Source organism: Trachypithecus francoisi, unplaced genomic scaffold (genome assembly GCF_009764315.1).
Source record: "Trachypithecus francoisi isolate TF-2019V2 unplaced genomic scaffold, Tfra_2.0 Contig01579, whole genome shotgun sequence".
Classification (NCBI taxonomy): domain Eukaryota; kingdom Metazoa; phylum Chordata; class Mammalia; order Primates; family Cercopithecidae; genus Trachypithecus; species Trachypithecus francoisi.
The window spans coordinates 26,537,797-26,562,315 of NW_022681442.1; the positions used below are offsets into that span (position 1 = coordinate 26,537,797).

The window sequence follows — 24,519 nt, forward strand, 5'->3', positions numbered from 1 at the left end:
GTATAAAAATAACTTTTATATGCTTTGGGAAACCAAAAAGTTCACGTGACTTGCTTTATTGTGATATTTGCTTCATTTTGGTGGCCTGGAACTGAACCACAATATCTCCAAGATATGCCTATATATATTTAATAGGTATTAATATATACCTATGTTGCTACATGGTCACTATGGTCACTATTTTAATGGTTGCATAATACCCCAGTAAATGTATATACCATAATTTAAAGTCCCTTAATGTTAGGCAGTGAGTTTCTTTCTAGTTTTTTCCATTATAAATGACCTTGATAAGCATTGTCATGCCTAGAGCTTCATAGGATTATTCCATTGGTATAGTCTCAGAAGTGAGCAACTGAACCATTGGGTCAAGTTATGAATATGTGTATGTTTTCCGATATATATTGCCAAGATATTTTCCAGGAAGGAAAATTCATTTGCACATCCATCAATACTATTTCAAAATATAACACCCAACACTGGGTATTATGATTATCGTACAGAAAGTAATACATTTTTAAAATGAAACCTGTTAATTTTAAATGAACATTTTTTCAAATTGTCCTTTTGAATTTTCCAGATTAACTGGGATTACTGAATAAATTCTTGTATTTGGTTTAGTCTAGTTCTCTAATATTAACATTTAAAGTATTTCTTCTTCTCTATTGTTTACCTCACTTGCTAGCTTCTAACATTTCTTCAGAGAAATTTATTTCCTATCTGTTGCTTTCCTAGTTTAGCTGTCTGCATGAAATAACAAATGACCTTGACGGATAGTGGCTCCACTGAGGGTGGAAGGTAGTGGCTGAAAAAGCACACAAGTAATTCTCAGATGCCAGTGGTGTTTCTTGATCAGGTTGCTGGTTTCATGGGTATGTTCAGTTAATGAAAATTCATCAGACTCATGAGATGTACACTTTTTGGTATGTATGTTACAATCCCATTTTTAAAATTGAAAGAACGACCCTGAGTTTAAAAGGCCAGGTGCTGTCAAACCAGGGTGAGTGGTCAAAGATATAGGCAGAGAATGGAGGGAGCATAAGTGGCCTGACCTGGTCAGGCAGACAAGAGCTTAAGGTCATAGGGACTTGCAAAGGAGGGGACAAGCAGAAGAATTCCTGAGTCCATCTGGAAAACCATAAATCTAGGATCTGGATTCAAGCAAAGTGGTCAGCACCAGGGCAGTGTTATTAACACAAAAAATCAGCACGTACATAAAGACAAGGTCAGTCCACAGAGGAAGCAGATGAAAGAACACAGGGAAAGCTGAGGCTACATTACTCCACCTCCTGGGTCACCTGTGGCTGGAGCCACCTATCTTCACTAAAACACTGCCACGGCTGAATTTCTGCCATGGGAACATAATTGCTTTGGGAAAGGTACTGTTACCTGCCTGAGTACCCTTCTTAAAGCATATACATGCTGTATCTTCCATTAAGTATTTCAGCAAATGTGATTTTCCCTCTAAGAAATGTATCAGGTTACTAAAATGGTAACCAAGAAGGTGAAGAGGAGACCAGAAAGTCTAGGATCATATAGAAAAAGCATGCTTAGGGCTGGGCGCGGTGCGCGGTTCATGCCTGTAAATTCCAACACTTTGGGAGGCCGAGGAGGGCAGATCACCTGAGGTCAAGAGTTTAAGACCCGCCTGGCTAACATGGCCAAACTTTGTCTCTACATAAAAATACAAAAATTAGCCGGGTGTGGTGGTGGGTGCCTGTAATCCCAGCTACTCAGGAAGTGGAGGTTGCAGTGACCTGAGATCACATCACGGCACTCCAGCCTGGGCAACAGAGCAAGACTCCATCTCGAAATATTAAAAAAGAAAAGCAAAAGCATGCTTGGGAAGACATAGGCTACTAGAACCATAGTTTTGCTAAAGGTTGTTCATTTGAACAAATGTTTTGTAGGCAACACTGACATGAATAGAGATCCTTACTGCCCTTCTCTCACTGAATACAAGTTCATAACTAACATTAAACCAGTTTTGTCATTCAGAACTCAGCTCAAATAGATCCGTGGTAACATTCAAGTATCACAGGGTATCTCTGATTATGGGCCACACCCATTGGGTGGTTGCTCCACCTCCTGGTGTTTCTATGGTGATGGAGATAGCACACCTCTATTGTACTGAGGAGACACCTGCAAAAGCAGTGGCCACTTGCTGTAGGTAAGCAGAGATAGAGATTTTTCTTTCTCTTAAATTATATATAGATGATTTTTATAAGAACGGGGCCGGGCGCAGTGGCTCAAGCCTGTAATCCCAGCACTTTGGGAGGCCGAGACGGGCGGATCACGAGGTCAGGAGATCAAGACCATCCTGGCTAACATGGTGAAATCCCGTCTCTACTAAAAAATACAAAAAAAAAAAAAAAAAAACTAGCCAGGCGAGGTGGCGGGCACCTGTAGTCCCAGCTACATGGGAGGCTGAGTCAGGAGAATGGCGTAAACCCGGGAGGCGGAGCTTGCAGTGAGCTGAGATCCCGCAACTGCACTCCAGCCTGGGTGACAGAGCGAGACTCCGTCTCAAAAAAAACAAAACAAAACAAACAAACAAAAAAAGAATGGAAAAGGACCTAATAAAAATGCAATGTTTTTCTTTAAGTGAAAAGTGTCCTTTAGTCCCACTCCTATTCCTCAGAGGAAAAGCTTCAAAGCTATGGTCATCCCTAGTTAATCCCCGGCAGCTTTATCTCCACCATGTGAGGAGACAGGAAGCCTGTTTCTGCCAATAGCTACCGAGAAAGTTATCATCACCTACTAATCCTGGAGGATCTCAACACAATTACATTTTTAATCTGGGGGTTTTAAATGAGAATATAAATGAAAGACACAGTTTCTTTGGATCTGGCATTCCAGAAGTCAAGTTTACATTTCCTTTTGAGTTTTCAGGCCCTACACAATCCAGATACACTCCAGCACCTGCCCCAGTTACAGTCCAATTGGCAAAGCCCGCATGGGACAAGCACCTCCTCTGTACTGGGTCCGGTGTTGCCAGCTGCCACGCCTAACACTGCATCAGCTGCTTAGCCAGTCTGTCAATCTGTCAGCTACTATTGAACTTGTCGGGTAGGAGGTGATCAACAAAAATCCTTAGCTGCATGCCCGCTCCCCAACTATTAATACTATAACAGCAACCCTTCATTATGTGTGCCAGTGTTTCAGAAAGTGCTTCTTACATCAAAATGACTGGCAATTCTAGACCACTGTAGCCCAGAAGTGTCTGAAAACAATGGAGTCTGAAATCCCATTGAGTTCATCTCTGATCTCCAAAGCCAGCTGTATTTGTTAAAGGTTCATTTTGCCAAGAATATAAATGGTATTAGAGAGCTTTGCAATCCTACCTCTCACACAGAAAAAAAATAGCTATTTTCAGCTCTCCATCTCCTACAGAAGGCCCCCTGTGCCAGGATGTATGCATCTGTGGATACATGAGCATGTGCCCATTTTTTAAAAAACACTACAGTCTCTTGTCAAAATGAGGAATGTTTAAACATTCAGCTCTGTACAGCAATGAGAACAGCAGCTATATTTCTAGGATTGCATTGTCTTCAAAACCTATCTCAAAATCTTTCCAAAAGTCTCAGTTTTAATAAGATTATTGAGCCCTCCAGCTAATCTAAATACATCACAGTGTAAGTTGTTTCAGTCATCAGTGAGGAAATAGCCTGACGGAAACAAAAGAGAATCCTACCGCTTAAATAACTGACGAAGACACAGTCTTCAAAAGTAGTTACAGAGCTTTGGTTCTAAGATGGAGGGAGGGGAGTAGCTTTTCTTTTGTCATTTCCAGTTTGGTCAACCATAACCTATTACTTCCACTGCTTTTTTAAACTTCAAAAATTCTTATAAAATATCTTCAAAGATACCCAAGAATGAATCTGTTGTCTTTATTGAGTCCTTTTAAATTAAAATGCAAGATGGCAGGAGAATCTATAGGAGAGAGAAGGAGCTGGCATGGGACGTAGGGGGAATGGGGAAGCTCATAAGATGGTCACAATAGAAGGAACTGATCAAATGCCCAAATTAAGCTGATCAGAAATCAGAAAGGACTTTAGTAGACTGGGGTGCCTCAGGATTGCAGAGGTATGACCCTCCAGCAGGGTCAAATGGAAGGTACATTTGCCCCCCACCCCTTGGCAGCTTTGGAGGGTTCAGATGATCTTCCCCACACCCAGGCCTTGGCCAGTATCAGGTAGACATGTTTCCCAGTTAACTCACAACCCAGCACCCACATATCACTAGCAGAGCGTGATGCGCATCTCTCGATTTCTAGATGCAATTTTGTTTTATCCAGAAGGTATTTCCTTAATTCTCCAGCAGTGCCTTTACCCAGTGAGATCTACTGGCAAGTCGCCTGTAGCTTTGGGGTAGCATTTGGGAAAGTAAAGCAATTGGATATTGTCCCTTTAAAATATCATTCAATTAGGTCTTTTGTAATACATTCAACATAACGAGATAGCCTTACCAACTCTAAAGAAATTGCTAGCGCATTTCATCAAAGGCACAATAATGGAAACATCAATTCACTCCTCACCACAAACATCTCCCTTTGATGCTGCAGTTACCTTAATACTAGCACTTTTCATTTTCTCTAGAAGGAAACAGCTGCCTTCAAGCATGCACATCAGAGAAGGCTATAGTCTGAAATAACACATTTGTATATCAATCTCAACTACACTTGCATTTTCATTTGCTGCTGCACAGCATCACTCTCCTTGACTCTAAACTGCTAAATTATCCCCAAAATAAAGAAAAACTCTTCTGCAACCTGGATGACTGGGGCTAGGTGTTTTATGCCATCTCTGCAAGTGTTGCCAAGGGTATCATCTGCTTTCACACATCATTTATTTAAAAGAAGAATGGTCAGGCACTGGTTAGAAACTTTATGGGCCCGAAGAACATTCGGCTACTTTACGCAAAAGATGTCAACAAGAAAGAGTACCTAAGGAATAATATATCTAGAAATGTGCAGTGTGATTAGAAAAATCCATCAACACCCACTGCCACATTTTCAAATATTTTTACTAAGAGAAAGAGCAGCCACCAAGTCTGAAAGTATTTGAATGCATTATATCCACAAGGGTACTTCATGAGCAACGCCCCAGATGTTCTCAGTGCTGTGGAGATGGAGGAAAAGGACACTCTTAGATACACAGGAGACATATTGCATTTTGTTTATCAACCTCTTGGTATGAGAAGTCTGTTGCCTCTAACCTAGCTTGTCTCTGTACAAATAAAAATAAGCTTTAAGAGTTCTGAGCTTCTTATAAATAAATTACCATTCAACCATTTAATGATATCTGAATAATTTACTTTTTTCAACACCATTTCAAAATTTCTGACTATACTAAGCCTCTAAAGTCACAGACTATCTGACATTTGGCTAAGTCTTTCATACAATATCCACTTGATGCCATGAAAGAAATGTATTTGCAGTGGCTTTTCCTCTGCAAATGTCATGTGGGTGTCCTTAGGGGATTGCATCAAGCACCTGGCGCCCACCATGAGGCTTGGTTAACGAGACATAGAAAGGTTACGTTGAAATTATTGTTTAAAGGTGCTGACATCACATGAACGCAAGCACACACACACACACACAAATTCATAATCACATATTCAAATATACACTGAGCAGCAACTGTTTCAGTATTTAAGAGTGCAGAGTGAAGAAGTTATTTCAACCAAGGTTGTTCTGTGGATATCCCTATGAGAGACAGTGCTCAGAATTATCTGTTTCCTTTCACTGATTGATTCCACAACATTATTGCATAATAGTTTGGCATCAAGCACTGTAGTAAGATTATGGAGATGTCAGGAAATACAAAGAGGAAATCATCTAAAATCCCTTTTCTTAAGTATAAGTTGATCAAATATAGAGAGCTGCAGAATTTCAGCATTCATCCACTAATTCATCCATCTAATGGATAGACACTGAGGACTGATTACAAGACAGAGCTTGTAATCTAGTGAGGAATGCAGATGACCCCAAAAATCAACACAAAATCTCATCTGTGACAAGTGTTCTGAATGAGGGGTACATAGCGCTATGTAAAAGAACATCAAAAGGGATTTGATTTTGTCAGGGAGTTAGGGCAGGTGTCCTGAGGAAGTGATGCTGGATCTGAGATCTGACAACGATGACGCTTACATTAAAGAAGAGAATTCCAGGCACAGGAAAGGGAGCAAGGGGGACAGGTAGGGCAAGCAACTGAAAGATTCAAGGGGAAAGTGATAACAGTGAGCCAGGAGAGAGAAGGAGGGACCAGACCAGGCAGGGGCTGGTAATATCTATTGGGGACTGTGGTCTTTAGTTTGTGAACAAAGAGGAAATGTTAGAGGGGTTTAAGCAAAGGCATACAATCATTATATTTGGGAAATATTTTTTTCAGGTTGTAGTATTAACATACTGGAGAGACTCTAGCAATCATTCAGATGACAAATGAAACATATTTGAGTGGTGGTGGTAACAGAAAGAAGAGGATGGAATCAAAAGATATTTAGAAGTGGTAACAGAAAGAAATGGATGGAATACAAAGGTATTAGATCCCGTGATTGATCACAGATAGTGGGCTTAGAACAAGGAAATATTAAAGATACTCCCTAGGTTTCTAATTTTGTAATTAAATGGCTAGAGAGAGGGAATACTGGAAGAGAGTCAGCTATGCTGGGGAGAGATCCCCAGTTCATTTCTAGAATACATTGAGTTGAGAGGTTTTGAGGCATACAAGAGACAGACAATGTTATGTATGTAGCTGGATATACATATTTGGAGCTCAAGAAGGAGGTCTTATTGGGGTCATTAGACTTTTAATGTATTTTTAGAAAATAACAAAATGAACTTCGTTTGAAGCTTCCCTTCTATTACTCAACTAAGAGCAAGGTTATATTCCAATTTCACCAAATCAAGATGGCATAGTATGATGGAATATGCCTAGACATGGAATCTGATAACATGCACTTAAGTCCTGGCTCCTCAGCTTCTAGCTTGGAGGGTTTGAATAAGCACCTTTGCCTTTCTGTACCTTGGTTTACTATGTCACTATAAAATATTATGTATATCCTACTTCTTTAACAGGATTGTTTCGAATAAGGTTAAATGAGTAAAATTATAAAGAAAGTCATTGTTACAACGTGAAATATGGTGACTCACGCCTGTAATCCCAGCACTTTGGGAGGCCGAAGTGGGTGGATCATGAGGTCAAGAGATCGAGACCATCGTGGTCAACTTGGTGAAACCCCGTCTCTACTAAAAATAGTAGAATTAGCTGGGCATGGTGGTGGGCACCTGTAATCCGAGCCACTCAGGGGGCTGAGGCAGGAGAATCTCTTGAATCCGGGAGGCAGAGGTTGCAGTGAATCGAGATCACGCCACTGCACTCCGGCCTGATGACAGAGCGAGACTCTGTCTCAAAAATAAATAAAAAAAATTAAAAAAAAGAGAGAAAGAAAAGGAAATAATAGCATTGTCAATAAGTGAAATATACCTGTCTACCTATTTTGATACTTAAGAGCAGAAAGAAAAGTTCGTTGTTGCAGGCAAAATCAATGATGAAATGATTTGGGTGGGAATGATGAAACGTCGCTGAATTCCCTCTAAAATCTGGATTAAGAAAACCAGTGATTTTCACATGGTGGTACCTGGATGACAAGATGTGAATGAAAATAGTATCTATTCACCTTTTGATCCAAACTGTAGGCCAGCACCCAGTCCTCTTGCTTGGGATGAAAGAGCAGGCTCTGGATATAGAAGGTGAGCCGATACTTCTGATAGGTGGCCCCTTCATCGGAGCTGATCAGTATGCTGCTCTCTATTTCAGGATCACTGAGAAGCATAATCTAAAGAAAGGACAGAGGGACAAATATAGACAGAGTTAGTAAAGAAAGTTAGGAAAGAATAAATATAATAACTTTAATCATAAATAAGTCATCGGTATTTGTACGCTATAGCATAAAAAGGGGCATCTGGGCCTCTGTATAAAACACTTGTATGGGCCGGGCGCGGTGGCTCACGCCTGTAATCCCAGCACTTTGGGAGGCCGAGACGGGCGGATCACAAGGTCAGGAGATCGAGACCATCCTGGCGAACACTGTGAAACCCCGTCTCTACTAAAAAATACAAAAAACTAGCCGGGCGAGGTGGCGGGCGTCTGTAGTCCCAGCTACTCGGGAGGCTGAGGCAGGAGAATGGCGTGAACCCGGGAGGCGGAGCTTGCAGTGAGCTGAGATCCGGCCACTGCACTCCAGCCCCGGCGACAGAGCAAGACTCCGTCTCAAAAAAAAAAAAAAAAAAAAAAAAACACGTATTATCTTTTCTCCTGATTTAGTGTCTTATTGTTGAATTGAGGTAAAAATAGGGGGCAAGACTAGGTCTGCATATAGAAGCAGGTTTCATTTATGATGTCCATCTTTTAAGCGCTGGGAATATTTTTTGTGGTCTTCTGTCTCCTGACCTTGAGATAGTCATCTCTCTCTCTCTCTCTTTCTCCCCCATCCCTTCTCCATGTCATTGTTAATCACAGCATTGTTCCTTTAGTCATGAGAAGCTCCCTCCCCCACTGCCATGCTGCCATGATCCCACTGTTTGTTTTGTTCTTTCTGAATTGTTTTATGCACTCAATTAAGTGGTTTTTGTGATTCCTTTGTTAGAGATATTTTCCAAAGCATATAGCCCCAAAGGTCCTTGGGCAAATATTACTCCCACAGAAGGTTTATCATCTTTCAGTCAAGAGGACAGAAATATTGTAACGAAAAATATTTGGCATCAGAGAGGCCAGGTTCAAATCTCAACAGTTCTCTGTTAATATTGTATCATCTTGAGAAAGTTACCTAACCTCAGTTTCCTCAACAATAACCTGACTCTGATAATACCCAAACTGGCTTTGAGCATATGGCATAATGTATATTCTTTTTTGTTGTTGCTTTTTTAGTAGAGATGGGATTTTGCCAAGTTGGCCAGGCTGGTCTCGAACTCCTGGCCTCAGGTGATCTGCCTGAGTACCACAATTACATTGATCTCACTAAAGATATGACTATCTTTTTAGTATTTAAACCAATAAACACTTAGACACCCAGACTTTTCCATTATTTAAACTCATAGCAGCCTTTGATACTACAACAATTCCATCTTTTTTGAAGCATTCTCTTCCAGGGGCTTCCATAACCCCATGTTCATCTATTTTTCCTTTTCATTTCATTTGGATACTCAATTTTCTCTTATTATCCTTTAACTGTGACCACTCTTTAACCCTCCATTTTGACTTTCTTCCTTTTCACTCAAAATACTATTACTCAGTGACATCTTCCATTCCTGATTCTTTTCCTTTTCCTTTTGAAAATCATCACCTCCTGGGGAAAACTCCTAAATCTCTGAGTCTCAGTCACAGATTTGGAAGCTCTGTTGCCTGGAAGATGCTTCTATTTAGATGTCCCACAAGCACCTTGAGCTCCAGATGCGCCCCACAGTGGTACCTGATCGCAGCCCTACTGCTTCTCCAGTATACCCTAGCTCCATGAGCGTTTCCACCAACTATCCACGTTTAGCAAAAAGCCCAAGATGCATCCTTGACTCTACTTTCTCACTTTCTGAAAGAATAAGTCTATGAGGCCAGTGTATTTTACTTTTCAATTAACTCTTAACACCAAATCCATTATCTCCTTACTTATTGTGATTGTCTTAGTCCAAAACATGCAAATGTCTCTCCTGGATTACTGTAAGACAACTCCAGCCAGTCTTACCACAGTAGCCTTGTCCTTTCCAATCCATGTTTCACACTGTGGCCAGAACAATCAACCTGTAACACAAATCTGATTCTGACATTCTGTCACTTAAAACCATTCAGTGGTTTAACCGATCTTCCTATATTCCAAAATCCTTAAAACATCCTAGCAAAATCTGAACCCCTGTTTATGTCCTGGCTTCATCAACAGCACAACCCTTTTGGAATGTACTATCCAGCTCAACTTGGCTTCTCTGAGTTCCTGAATGAGCAAGTGAATTTATTTCCTCTTAGAGTTTTTCCTGTCTTTGCATATGTTGCCACCAATTTTCTATCATGTAGTCTAAACCATAAGGTCCAGAGTATAAAATATAGCCCCCCAAATTTCCATATCTTATAAAATAAAAGTGTTAGCTAACAGAATTTTTTAAATGTTACCCAGAGCATATATTAGTATTATAAAATAAGCTTTAAAACAAATTTAGGTCTTTTAAGTGCTAAGATTCATAGTCCTTTCCCTCTTTTTTTCCTTTACAGATTCTAAGACAAGCTTACTTTCTTTTCTCAAATATTTGCTTTGGCTTCATTGAAATAAGTCATCTAGTTATCAGCACATTTTTAAGAAATGGAGCAGTATAATAACTTTTTTTCACTCATGTGTGAATAATGCAGAGAAATACTCTTAGAGTAATCACAGACCAAACAACTTCCTCTTCCCATGGCACTATGAAGGGGTAGGGGAAACGGGTCAAAGCACTCAAGCTGCCCTTGAGAAAACCTACCAGGAAGCATCTGTGGTGCTCGCAGAGTTTGAGAGGACGAATATAATGGGTAAGAAGGAGGCCTTTGGCTGGGCGCAGGCTTATGCCTGTAATCCCAGCTCTTTGGGAGGCCGAGGTGGGCGAATCACTTGAGGTCAGGAGTTCAAGACCAGCTTGGCCAACATTGTGAAACCCTGTCTCTACTAAAAATACAAAAATTAGCTGGGCATGGTGGTACACACCTGTAATCCCCACTACTCAGGAGGCTGAGGCATGAGAATCACTTGAACCCTAGAGGTGGGGGTTGCAGTGAGCCAAGATCACACCACTGCACTCCAGCCTGGGTGGCAGAGTGAGACTCTGTCTCAAAAAAAAAGCTTTCATAACCAGCCTCACTTGCTTCACATCATGTACCAATGGTCTACATAACAGGCAATGAAATCATTTTTCCCCTGGTGCAGAAAAATTAAACTGCTTATTTTATGCAGGTATAAAAAAGCTTCATGCCTATGATTTTAATTAGAAGGTAAGACCAACATCATAAATGAACTTTATTTTATATACCGTGAGTTACAATATACTAAATGAGTGTTACCATTGAACATCTTGTGCAATGTATTTTCTTCCCCTAGCCCTGTTTCTTTCTGTGCACACATGCACACAGAGACACACACAAGCCCACTTGCACACCCACATGCATATTAATCCACACACAACACATATGTGTGAGCACACATACACTAACATATACAGAGATACTGCATTTATGTGCACACACACATACAGAAATTTATATACAATAAAGCATATTGATATTGAGTGGCAGTTTTATGGAGCTTTTGTTGGGGAGAGTACATTTTTATTACTACCCTTCTCTGACATTCTCATCAGAAATTATTTGATATACTTTGATATCACTGGCAGTGTCTCTATTCAATTCAATTTTTTGAGAAGAATGAAAGGAAGGGAAATAGACACTGACATATTCTGGATTTCTAACCTATGCTGGGCATTTTACCTGATTTTTTATTAAAATCTCACACAAATCATGTGAAGTAGGTATCATGAGTTATATTTCACAGATAAGGAAACTGAGGCTCAGGAGAAAAGCAACTTGCCTATTACTCTTCTAATTGCCTCAAAACCCACACCTTCCATGCTCTGTACACACACACACACACACACACACACACACAAAATCCTTTTTTAAAGCATCTCTGAGAAACCCGCCAAAAATGCAGCTTCACTCATCTCAACCTCTGAGCACAGGAGCATCAAGCATTAAAACAGTAGGAATCTAAGAGGAAGATACAAGTTAGTTGTAGGTGCTCAAAAATAAAAAAGGAGGAGGTCATACTATTTATACAAATATAATCAGAGAGCAAATATTTTGTCAGAAGTTAAGCCTCAAGGTAACATATGTGTATTGTATATTCACGTACAAAACCTATAAAGAAAACCATCCCATGTCTGCTCAAATTTTTCTTGTTACACATGGATTTCAAATCCCAGTGCCTATGAGGGCAAAGCAGGTAAAGTGAGCAAGTGAAGCAGACAAGGCAGGACAAAGACTGGTGAGGACTGTGTCAAATCGGAAAGTGTACATCATTCCCTCAAAATATTTAAAATTGGGTTTTTAAAAAACATTGTGCCCAAATTAAATGTATCTGTGGACTGAATTTATGGATGAGGCATGTGACTCTTGCTAAAGCTGTGATAGCATGTTTCTACAAAAACAAAGACATTTACAAGCTCACCTTTCAATGTATAATTATAGGTATATAATGTATAATTTACGGCAATGGCTGTTTAGATATCGTGAGTTCTGCATTTATGTGATTTTGGCAATATGAACAGGACAGAGATCCCACTAGAGATTTTTATTTTGTTTTGTTCCTCATTCTGTTTTGATTCTTTATAAAGCAGTTTGTCCTGACATGAGACCTGCAGTGGGTATACATGTGCTAGAAGGGGAGGAGGGGTTTTCATATATGGTTTCGCAGATTGTTAAGGTTATAGGCTCTCAATGCAGATGTCTTTAGAACAAGCTCCTCAGACTGACACTTCAGATGTAAACAGAAAGAAGTTACTCAAGGCCAGGCGCTCATGCCTGTAATCCCAACACTTTCAGAGGCCGAGGCGGGTAGATCACCTGAGGTCAGGAGTTCGAGACAAGCCTGACCAATATGATGAAACCCTGTCACTACTAAAAATACTAAAATTAGCTGGGTGTGGTGGCACGTGCCTGTAATCCTAGCTACTTGGGAGGCTGAGACAGGAGAATTGCTTGAACCCGAGAGGCAGAGGTTGCAGTGAGCCGAGATTGCTCCATTGCACTCCAGCCTGGGCAATGAGAGTGAAACTCTGTCTCAATTATCCCAAGTCTGTTATTTCATCTAGAGAAAAAAGGAGATGGTAATTGTACCTACCTCGTAGTACTATTGAAAGGAATGAGACAGTGATTAAAGGAGCTTAGCACACTATCAGGCATGTAAGTACTAAATAAATGTTAACCTTTACCTTTAAATTACCCAGGATAAGGCCAGGCATGGTGGCCCACACCTGTAATCCCAGCACTTTGGGAGCCTGACGTGGGCAGATTGTTTGAGCTCAGGAGTTCAGAACCAGCCTAGGCAACTTGGTGAAATCTCATCTCTACCAAAAAAAAAAAAAAATTAGCATAGTGTGGTGGCATGCACTTATAGCCCCAGCTAAGAGGAGGCTGAGGTGGGAGGATTGCTTGAGCCCCGGCAGTTGAGATCATACAACTACACTCCAGCCTGGGCAACAGAGCCAGACCCCATCCCCCGCCACCAAAAAAAAAAAAAAATTACCTAGGATAAGAGCACAACTGAAGTCAGAAGTGATGCCAAGCAAGTTGGAGACAAATCAAGGTGATTTGGGGATTATTTGCCTCCCTCTTGACTACCATCATTCCTGAACTTTGTGAAGAAAATTGCAAGAGGTGGGCATAGAGGGGACTGGGGAGTTGCTGTTCAATGGTTATAAAATTTCAGTCACGCAAGATGAAATAATTCTAGAGATATGCTGTACATACAATGTGCATATAGTTAGCACTCTATTGTACATGTGGAAGTGGGTTAAGAGGGTAAATCTCATGCTGTCTGTACGTGTGTATTTGCCATAATTTAAAACACAGAAAAGTGTCAGGGAGAAAAACATCATATTTTAGTGCCTTATATTTTACATTCACTTTACATGCATTTTGCATTTCTGGTAATATTTTAAGAAAACGCACTCTATTAACCAATATGAACACTGCCAGAGTAAACACCAATTGGTAGATAATTGTCAATTTGCTAAACACAATTGCTGCTTTGAATGAACGCTTTCATCTCTTCATTGGACGGCTATACCCCATGAGGAGACTAAATATGACACTGCCTTAGAGTAAGAACTGCAGACAATCAAGTTCCTATGATTTAGCCATTCACTGTAAATGAATCATCTGTGTCCAAGATTAGAGATGGACAAGCTTTAGAGATTACCAACATACATATGGTGCAATATCTTTTGGAAAAAAAACAAATCTTGTAATGCTTTCTGAAGGAAATTCCTGAGAATGTGGAATAATAGTGGTCCTAAGTTTAATGGTATATTGCAAATTGCAAAGGACACTCAGGGAAGTCAGGAGTCGGGCAGGGGCTATGCTTAGTCAGCTTATACTCTCAAAAGCCTGTCAGATTATCTATGTCCAAACCAGTCAACATTAGTATTGGAGATGTCAAAATCCTCCCCAGAAATCTTTCTACAATGCACCATTTCCTGCTGCTGAGTGAGTCTTAACAATATCATTGATGAATATGTCACTTTATTCAGTTGCGTATCCTTTGTGCAATCTATTAAAATCAAGTGAAAGCTAAAGGTTTCTCAGTCTCTCACTCTGCCAGAGATCCAGAAAGTCAAGGAAAACATTCTAGTTCAACGCTTTGGGCGTGTTCTCAGAATAGGAGCAAACAGACGTTTCTCTAAATAGAAAAAAAAGAAAGGCTATAATTTACTGCATAATTGAGTCCTAATGGTAGACTTTTAGCAAAGTTAGTGTTCAATAAGAAATAACAATAATATCAATATGAGCTCTTAGAGTACAAAACAATGACAGCATAGTTATCCCCTAAACCCACTGATATAATTGATAAGTTGTTGAATATTGACTTCCATACAAACAGAGCCGACTATAGATATGGCTTTTACTCACAATATACCAACATTCATTCTTTGAACAGTGGTTCTTAACTGAGGGGAAAGAAGGGGTCACACCAAGGAGACATTTTGCAATGTATGGAGATATATTAATTATCACAGCCGGGGGCAGCAGAGTTCTCGTATCTAGTGGGCAGAGGCCAGGGATGCTGTAAAACATGTGACAAAGCACAGGACAGTGACTCACAACAAAGAATTATCCAACACAAAATGTCAATGATGCTGCAGCTGGGATTGTTACACGTAAAATATGTAAACTACATATAAATGTCACAGAACACCAACAGGCATTTATGCTAATACATATGCTGTCTCACCTATGGCCACAATACATGTCATTCTTTTTGCCAAGATTAGACTCCCCACCTTTCCACCCGAATTCATTAAGCTTATTTATACTTGTTCCTCAGGATTTAACATAAGCATGCGAACAAAACTACACTCGTTGAGGCTATTCAAGAAAAAAAAATAAAGTACAAAAATAACAAGAAAACAATCCTATTTAAAAAATGGGCAAAGGACTTGAATAGACATTTCTCCAAAGCAATACAAATGACCAGTGAGCAAATAAAAAGACGTTCAAAACCACTAATCATTAAAGAAATGCAAATCAAAACCACAGTGAAATACAACCTCACACTCATGGCTACTGTTTAAAAATAAAAAATAAAAAATCAGAAAATAACAAGTGTTGACAGGGATATGAAAAGTTGGAACCCTTGTGAACTGTTGGTGGGAACAAAAAATAGTGCAGCTGCTACAGAAAACAGTATGGTGGTTCATCAAATAATTAAAAATAGAATTATCATATCATCCAGCTATTCCACATCTGGGTAATACCCAAAAGTGAGTGTCCAGCTGTGTCAATTGCAATTGATGGTCAAGAAAGATGAGTACCAAGAACTGACCATTGAATGTAGCATTGTGGAGGGTATTGGTGACCACGGCCAAGACAGTGGAGTGAAGTAGGCAGACAGTCAGTATTGACGCAAGTATAAATTGGCGTGACTACTCTAAAACGCAATGTGGCAACATGAAACAAGACTCTTGCAATTGAAAGCAAGGTCTCAAAGAGAGATATGTTCACCCAATGCTCATAGCAGCATTATTTACAATAGCCAAAAGGTGAAAGCAACCCAAGTGTCTATCAATGAATGAATGGATAAACAAAATGTGGTATACACTACAATGGAATATTATTTAGCTTTAGGAAGGAAGGAAATTCTGACACATGCTACATGGATGAACCTTCAAGACCTTATGCAAAGTGAAATATACCAGTCACAAAGAAAAAAATACTATATGATTGCACTTATATGGGGTACCTAAGGTAGTCAAAATCATAATGACAAAAAGTAGAATGGTAGATACTAAGGCTAGGGGGAGAGAGAAATGAGGAGTTGTTGTTTAGTAGGTATAGAGTTTTAGTTTTGCAAGATGAAAAGAAATTTGAAGATTGGTTGTAAAGCAAAGTGTACTTAACACTACTAAACTGTACACTTAAAAATGGGGAAGATGGCAAATTTCATATTATTTGTATATCCCTACAATGTTTTAAAGTAAAAAATACATATAAAAATAAGACATGAGACTAGAGATAAAATAAGAGGCTAATGAACACTTTAATCAAACAAACATATTCGCACCATTTATTCATCCAGCCTATTGACTGAGGCTTTACTCCATGCCAAACTCTACTCTAAGGACCTAGATCAGAGCAGTAATCAAACCAGAATGAAAATACTTTCCCTCATAGAGCTTACATTCTAGTGAAGGAAGAACAAACAACAGACAGACAAATAAGTAAAATGTGGCATATCAGATGGTGATAAGGCCTTTGGAGTGAAAGAAAGCAGAAAAGGGAAGGGTTGGTGCTGAAAGACTGGCTGTGTAGTTTTAAATCATGTGGTCAGGAAAGGCCTCATTGGGAAGGCAGCATTTGCAAAAGAATGTAGGAGCCCAGTAGGCTGGAACAGAGTGAACAAGGTAGAGTGTTGGAAATGAGGTAGGCAAGGAAATGCGGACCCAGCAAGGAAACGTGGACCCAGGCGTTGATATAAGAACTCCGGCTTTATCGCAAGTGACGTAGAAAGTATATGATACACATACAATGAGCAGGGCTCTGATAGGCTAGGGCTTGTTTTTTAATCCTCTCACTCTGGCCACCATGTCCAATAGAGCATTGGAGGAGGTGGGGAAAAAATCTAAGAGACCGGGAGAGGCTCTCTAATGACCAGAAGGGACAGATGAATGGCCTGCACCAAGCTGGAGCACTGAGGTGCTGAGGGGTAGTCAGTTTCTGGGTGTATTTTTGGAAGAAAGGTTAAAAAGATCAGCTTACAGATTAGATGTGGAGTATCAGAGAAAATGAGATGACCCCTTAAAAGATTTTTAAACTGTACATTACAAATTGGAACTAATTCAAATTATCTGATAGGTTTGGGGCCTGAACACCTGGGAAAGTGGAATTAACATTTATGAGATAGAAAAACAGGTTCAGGGCTTTAAAAATAAAGAATTTGGATTTGAAATGCTTAATACAGATCCAAACAGAGATGTAAGTAGAAGAGGGATGTACAAGGCTTATATTCAGAGGAGACGGCTGGCCTGCAGATAAGAATCAAGGAGACATCAGAGTCTGAATAACACTTAAAGACGTGAATCTAGAGATCACCACGACAGCAAATACAGACAAAAGAGAGTCTAGAGAACTGAGCTCTATAATATGTTTAGGGTCAAAAAGATAGGGACAGACCAGGAAAGGAGCCTGAGAGGGAGAAGGAAAACTCAAAGAGTGAGATACTCTTAAAATCAAGGAAAGAAAGTGTATTAGGGAAGAGCGTCCAGCTGTGCCAAATGCAGTTGATGATCAGGTATAAAGATTTCCGAGAATTGGCTACTGAATGTAGCAACAGGGAGGGTATGGGTGACCATGGTAAAGGCAGTGGAGTGAGCTAGGCAGACTGTCAGTGTTGATGCAAGCATAAATTGCCATAACCACTCTGAAAACCAATGTTATGAGACTCTCGTAAATAATCATAACTTTAAACCTGTAAATTCCCTTCTAGGAAACTATCTAAGGAAACCATCAGAAACCCAATAAAAGGTTTATGCACCTGTAGGTTCAATGCAATGTTTTTATAATAATACAAAATTAGAAATAACGACTATATTTGATAGGACCATGACTAAAGTGAGCTAAAGCCATTCAATGGAATATTATGCAGCCATTAAAATGAATTCAAATACTTTTATGACATATGAAAAACAATCATATGTTTACACGGTGCATAAAATGCAGGCTGGACACACATGAAGCATCATCTCAATTTTGTTAAACATTGCTTATATTTCTTGTCTGTACTTATCCATAGTAGATGACTTGAAACAAAAATTCACAAGTTAACAGTGGTTATTCCTGGCTGGCAAGATTATGAATATTTTTTATTTTCTTTATACTTTTCTATTTTCCCCAAATTTTCTGCAACGAGCACACACTTCCTTTATAATCATAAAACATTATCTGTCTACACACACACATATACACATGCATATAACTTCTTGAGAAAACGTGCTACGCATTGCCTGCCCTTGGCAAATTTGAAAAGCTAGTAAATGTCTGTCCACATGGTGAGCACAAGTCGTGGTGCAGGACAGGTGTGTCATGACGGTGGGGTAGTGATGAAGCCCCAGTGTGGACAGGAAAAAGAGTATCTCTCAATTGAGGGAGTGGTGTTATGGACCTCCCCTCTGCAGTAAGAATTTCCTGCCCCAAACTATCCCACACACCACATACCGAATGGACTTCTCCCAGCCCAGCTCTGATCATGGAATCTTCCCTCCACAAGAAATGCCAATATTCTCTACATGTCTTTAAAAACACACTCAGCATCTCAGACATTTAGTGGGCTCCCATGCTGTCTTTAGGCTTGACCTCTTCAACATAACCATTTGCTCAAGCCAAGCTGTGCCTCAGAGTTTTTTCAAATCACTGTGCTTACTGCAACAACAATCCTATCTTTGCCAATGCTACTCCCCTACCTAGAAAGCCCAGCATCCTCCCTGCTTTCCTTCAAGTCCCATTTTAACTCAATCCCTTCCATGAAGCCTCCTGAGTGCTCCAGCTGAACGATCTCTGTCTTCCAAGAACTCCACCAGCAAATTCACAATCACATTGAACTACGATTTTATGTTTAAATATATATGAAATTTATAAATACATTAATATATTCTAAAATATTGGTTATTTTATGTTTTATTTGTGTTTACCTCACTTTGCCACCTTGATATAATGTTCCTTAAAGGCAGGGAGTTTTGGTTAAATAACATTCTCTGGTCTTCTTTGCTGCACTGCCTGAAGCACGTGCTCAATAAATCATGTGATGCATGATTGAGTGAAGGTCACTCAAAGGTTTCTCAGTTTGCTTGACCAAATATTCAGTGCATTGTATTTGGGGCTCATCAGTGTCCTACTAGACAGAGAAGCTAGCTTCATCTCCATAAAGGCAGTCAGCAATATCTTGACCTGAGGCACTGTCCCTCTGCCAGCCAAGGCATTACCAGTTGCATATGCAGTAATTGGCATTCAGGTCAGTATTCCTCTGCTACTTCATATTATTCTTTTGTATAAGTTGGATATAGATAAAGTTAAAAAATTGGTGGCCACATTGTTTTTCAGCCAGATACTTATTTCCAATAAGTTTAAAAAGCAAATCTAACACCAGGAGAGAAGTATAAAGAAGTTTCATAATTCAAAAAGATGCAGAATACAGGATTGATTTCAAAGTCATTTTGCTTATTTTTGATGTTTTGATTCAGGGTTTTTGTTTGTTTTTTTCTCCACATTAGGAGCATTAAAGCAAGATACAAACTCAAACATGCATTTCTAAGATCAGACGGACTAAGGCACAGGTTAAATAGGATGAAGACATGTGAGTTGGCACAATGTTGTCACAGGCATACATACATAACCAGGTGTGTTTGCTTTTCAGAAATATCTAATGAGTTTAATCAAGATCATCCAAGGCATTTGTTGCTTCAAGCATCCAAGTTGCTACTGTGCACATCTGGGACCACAGTGGGACCCCAGAATTAAGAATCACTGTTCCAAAGCCTAAAATCACAAAGGCAATGACTATATGAAAAGATAAGCAAAAAAAATGCCCACCAGCATGCCTATTATCTACCACAAAACAAACCTAATTTATAAGCATCTTGTTGAAGCTGTGTAGGAGGAAAAGCCTGAAAAAAATCAAGTGCACAAGAGACAGTAAATGGAAATTAATTGCACAGTGTTCATTATATGGCTAATTTAAGAATTGCAGATGGTCACTAATATTTATTATTTATTGTATTATCTTTAGTATTTCTTCCAGTGAACATCAAAAAAAGGAGGAGCTTTCATACGCTCACCTGTTAACTCTATTTTTTTTCCATTGGACCTTAAATTCTTCCTATAGGAAGCCTCAAACTTGGGATGTTTTCAGGGATTGCTATGGTTTAGATATTTGTCCCCTCCAAAACTCATGCTGAAACTTAATCCCCTATGTGACAGTTTTGAGAGATGGGGCCTTTAAGAGGTGATTGGATCATAGGGGTTTTCTGTCCTTACTAATGTGTCAAATCCACTCATGGATTCATGGATTCAATGGTTAATGGATTAATGGATTATCATGGGCATAGAACTGGTATCTTTACAAGAAGAGGAAGAGAGATCTGAGCATAGCATGTTGGCATGTTCAGTCCCCCTTGCCATGGGATACCCTGGGCCACCTTGGGACTCTGCTTAGGGTCCCCATCAGCAAGAAGACACTCACCAGATGTACCTCCTTGACCTTGGACTTCCCAGCTTCCAGAACTATGAAAAATAAATCCTGTTTCTTATAAATAACACAGTTTCATGAGTTCTTTTACAAGCAATAGATAATGAACTAAAACAGGAACCTAAACCTAGATATCTGGGGAAGATTATTACATTTAGGAGAAGGAAGACACGCTTTAAGTTATCGTGAGGAAAACAATCTTGGGAGCAAATATAGTTAGAAATATCCTATATCCTGGTCTAGCTGAAAGAGCCTATGCAGCCAAGAGCTTCATCATCATTGGTAACATCAGTACATCTGGGAACATTGCATTGCCCAGTAAGAATTATATCACATGAACATTCCTTAGAACTCAACTGCCCATCCCCAGTGACTGCCTACACATGTGAGGGGCCGGGGCGGGCCCCCAAACATCTAAATGCTAGTTGTGATCAACACAGAACAAAGGCAACTTGCTGCTACAACAATCCTTTGAGACAATGGACCACATAAGAGACCAGGCTGTAATAACCAATGGTGCCTCAGAGTCCGTTCACCCAAGCAGGAACTGTCCTGAGGAAAGAACAAGGGGTACTGATCCTATTCTCCCAGACGAGAGACATTTAGCTCCCAGAAAACAATGAAAAGCAAGGAGTCAGGCTGTACAAGGAGTTGGCAGATGTTCAAAGCACTTGGTTGGTCTGTGCTTTTACCCCCAGCTCAAGACACCTGTGCTGCATGCCTTCACCTATGGGCAGAGTTAATTCCTACCAAAGTCTTTGGGTTGCATGGCATTTTACAGTGTGCCAAGTTCTTCCACTGCTCTTGTCTCCTTGATCCTCACTCTACCCTGTGAGGAATGTGAAGCAGGTATTGTTACCCCTGTTTTAGTCTACTGGGGCTCCTATAAAAGAATATACCCTGGGTGACTTATGCATACCCAACACTTATTTCTCACAGCTCTGGAGGCTGGGAAGTCCAAGATCAAGGCACTGGCAGATTCAGCATCTGATGAGAGCCTGCTTCCTTGTTCATAATGAATGCTTTCTCACTGTGTCCTCATGTGATGTAATGAGGAGAGAGAGTTCTCTGAGGTCCCTTTTAAAAGGATACTAATCCCATTTATGAGGGCTCTGCCCATGACATAACCACCTCCTGCATGCCCAACATCCAAATACCCTCATGCTGGGGTGGTTAAAATTTCATATGAATCCTATGATTCATATGAATTTGGTATGTGTAGGGGAGAATAGCATTCAGTTCTATAGTATCCCCTCTAGTAATTTCCTGTTGCTGATCTTACAAATCATCCCAGACTTGGTGACTTAAACAATATAACTTTATTATCTTACCTATCTGCAAGTCAGAAGCCCAAAATGAGTCTCACTGGCTAAAATCCAGGTGTCTGCAGGGCTATGTTCCTTTCTGGAGGCTCTAGGGGAGCAATATGGTTTGTCTCCATGCCCCATCCAAATTTCATCTCAAATTGTAATCCCCACATGTCCATGGAGGAACCTGGTGGGAGGTGATTGGATCACGGGGGCAGTTTCTCCCATGCTGTTCTTGTGACAGTGAGTGAGTTCTAAAAAGATCTGATGGTTTTAAAAGTGTGGCACTTCCTCCCTCTCTCTCTCTCCTGCCATCATGTAAGATGTGCCTTGCTTCCCCTTCAACTTCCACCATCACTGTAAGTTTCCTGAGGCCTCCTCAGCCATGTGGAACCGTGAGTCAGTTAAACATTTTTGCTTTATAAATTACTCAGTAATTTATAAATTACTGGTAGTTTTTTATAGCTGTGTGAAAACAGTCTAATACTGGGAGAATCTGTTTTCTTTGCCTTTTGCAGCTTCCAAAGGCTGCCCACTTTCCTTGGCTCCTGGCCCCTTCCATCTTCAAAGCCAGCAGCAGCTAGTTCAGCCTTTGTCATACTGCATCACACTGGTTCTTCTTCCTCCCTCTTTCTCATTCTCTAGATTACAATGGCCCACCTGATAATCCAGGGTACTCTCCTTATTTTAAGATCAGCTGATTAGCATTCTTAATTCAATCTAGAACTTTAATTCCCTCTTGTCATATAGCTGAACATATTCACAAATTCTGGGGAGTAGGGAATTTTGGGGAGGTGGTTATTCTGCCTATCACACCCATTCTACAACAAAAGTAATGCCAGGGCTCAGTGACTTGCTACTCAGTGACAAGTGGCTACTTATTGACAATTGGCTACTCAGTGACAATTGATTACTAAGTGTTAAGACAGATTCAAATTCAGAACTTTCCCTCCCAAGTTGAGTGTTTTATCCTTCTTGCTGTACTCTGTATTGGTGACATAGCAAAGGAGACAGAGGGCACAGCAAGGCAATAACAAAGAATTAGTGCAAACAAAGGCAGAAAAGAACCAAACAGAAAGCAGGAGGAAAAATGGGATTTTTTCTTTTTTTAACCTAACAGATCTTCTCCATGGGTGTTCTCTCATCCTGCCCTACCCACCATCATCCTACTTTTATGGAATCATTCCTTCAGCTGCAAATTTGACCCCATTATCCCAAAACAAAAGAGCTTGTGATCATAGGTGTTTGGGTTTTTAGGGTGTTTGGTTGTTTGGTTTTGCTTCCTTTCTCAACGTGAAGCAGGAGGGGACCGAGGTAGCAATTTTGCCAGGCAGGTAGTCTCTGTAATGATCCATCATTCTGTGCCAGGTGGTCCCCAGACAGGCAGGGAAGAGAAAAACACAGTAACAGTAATAAACAGAGAAAAGGGTCTTCCAGATAACTATATAATGAGCAGCCCCAGCTGCCTCAGCCAGAGAGGGTGGGAAGAGGCAGGGGAGGAAGGACTGAAGAGGTAAGAAATGGAGGAGCCCAAATGTGATGGTTTTGTATTTTGTCCAAGTGACTGCTCTGAGTGTGTGTGGGTGTGTGTGTGTGTGTGTTCTTTCCTTATTGCAGAAAAAAAGAAAACAATACCACACAAACCTTTGCAAACTTTTTGTGTTGTTAAGGACAGAACAGCACATTTGTCAAAAGGTCCCACTGCCACTTCTGATTTCAAAGTTCCACAAAGGATCCACCCCTATGGTGATTTAGATTAATCGCTTCTCATTAAAAGCCAATAAACAAACCGCATTCAGAATGCTCCTTTCTGCCACAGCCCACTGTTGCCATGTATAATTTCCGAAAGGGAAAGGAGAGGAACGTCGGAGAGTTGTCAAGCGTAATTTATAGGTTTTTAAGATCGAATCATTTTCTATAATATTAGATTAAATGACAGTCTATATTAAAGAGGAAATTACATTTCACCTTGCTTTTTTCACTTCCCGCACTCCGCCCATTTTGAGCTAGGGTTTTAGAAATGCTCTAATCCCAAAGCAAAGGGCCAGAAATGTCCTGCATGAGGTACCTGAGAAGGATCACCCAATGGATGTCCATGCACCCAGCATTCTGTCCAGAGAAGACGGACAAGAGATAAGTAAGAATATTCTCTTAGCAGAGCCAAATTATCTAGGAACCGCTCAGGGCACCCTATACTCTTCAACCAGAGCTGTGTCATTGGATCCCAGTTACACTCACTACAGCTCCAGGGTATTCATTTTGGTGTCTGTGGGGGTAAAAAATTACACAGAATAAGTCAGTGGTCTTAATAGAATCTCATCACCTTTGGGTTTAGAATCAAACAGACCTTACTTTTTCATTTAGTCATTCAGTTATGTGGTCAATCATTCCCTCACATTCATTTATTGAGGCTCTAACTATGGGCGAGATTCTACAGTAAACAAGGAACACACAGATGAGAAAGACACAGTCAAACCCCACCTCCATCATCTATTAACTCCTTGTCTTCAAGGCTTCAGTTCTACTCAACTGCAAAATTAAAAAAAAAGAAATCACTTCCACCACCACCACCACCATGGTGGGTTGAGAGGAGATGATGAGAAGGAGAATTAACATTTGGAAAACTCTTGTCACATAATACGTTCAACAAATGTTGGGGCTTTCTTTCCCTTCCATGTTCTATGGTGTT

The 24,519-nt window shown here is 40.2% G+C and overlaps 1 protein-coding gene across 1 annotated transcript in view; it reads right to left on the minus strand.

Moving 5' to 3' along the window:
* Positions 1 to 24,519, minus strand: part of SORCS3 (sortilin related VPS10 domain containing receptor 3) — a 616,841-nt gene that overhangs the window by 282,273 nt on the left and 310,049 nt on the right. Inside the window, exon 4 of the mRNA XM_033183483.1 lies at positions 7,678 to 7,836. Coding sequence (XP_033039374.1) covers positions 7,678 to 7,836 — 159 coding nt within the window. The remainder of the gene's footprint in view (positions 1 to 7,677; positions 7,837 to 24,519) is intronic.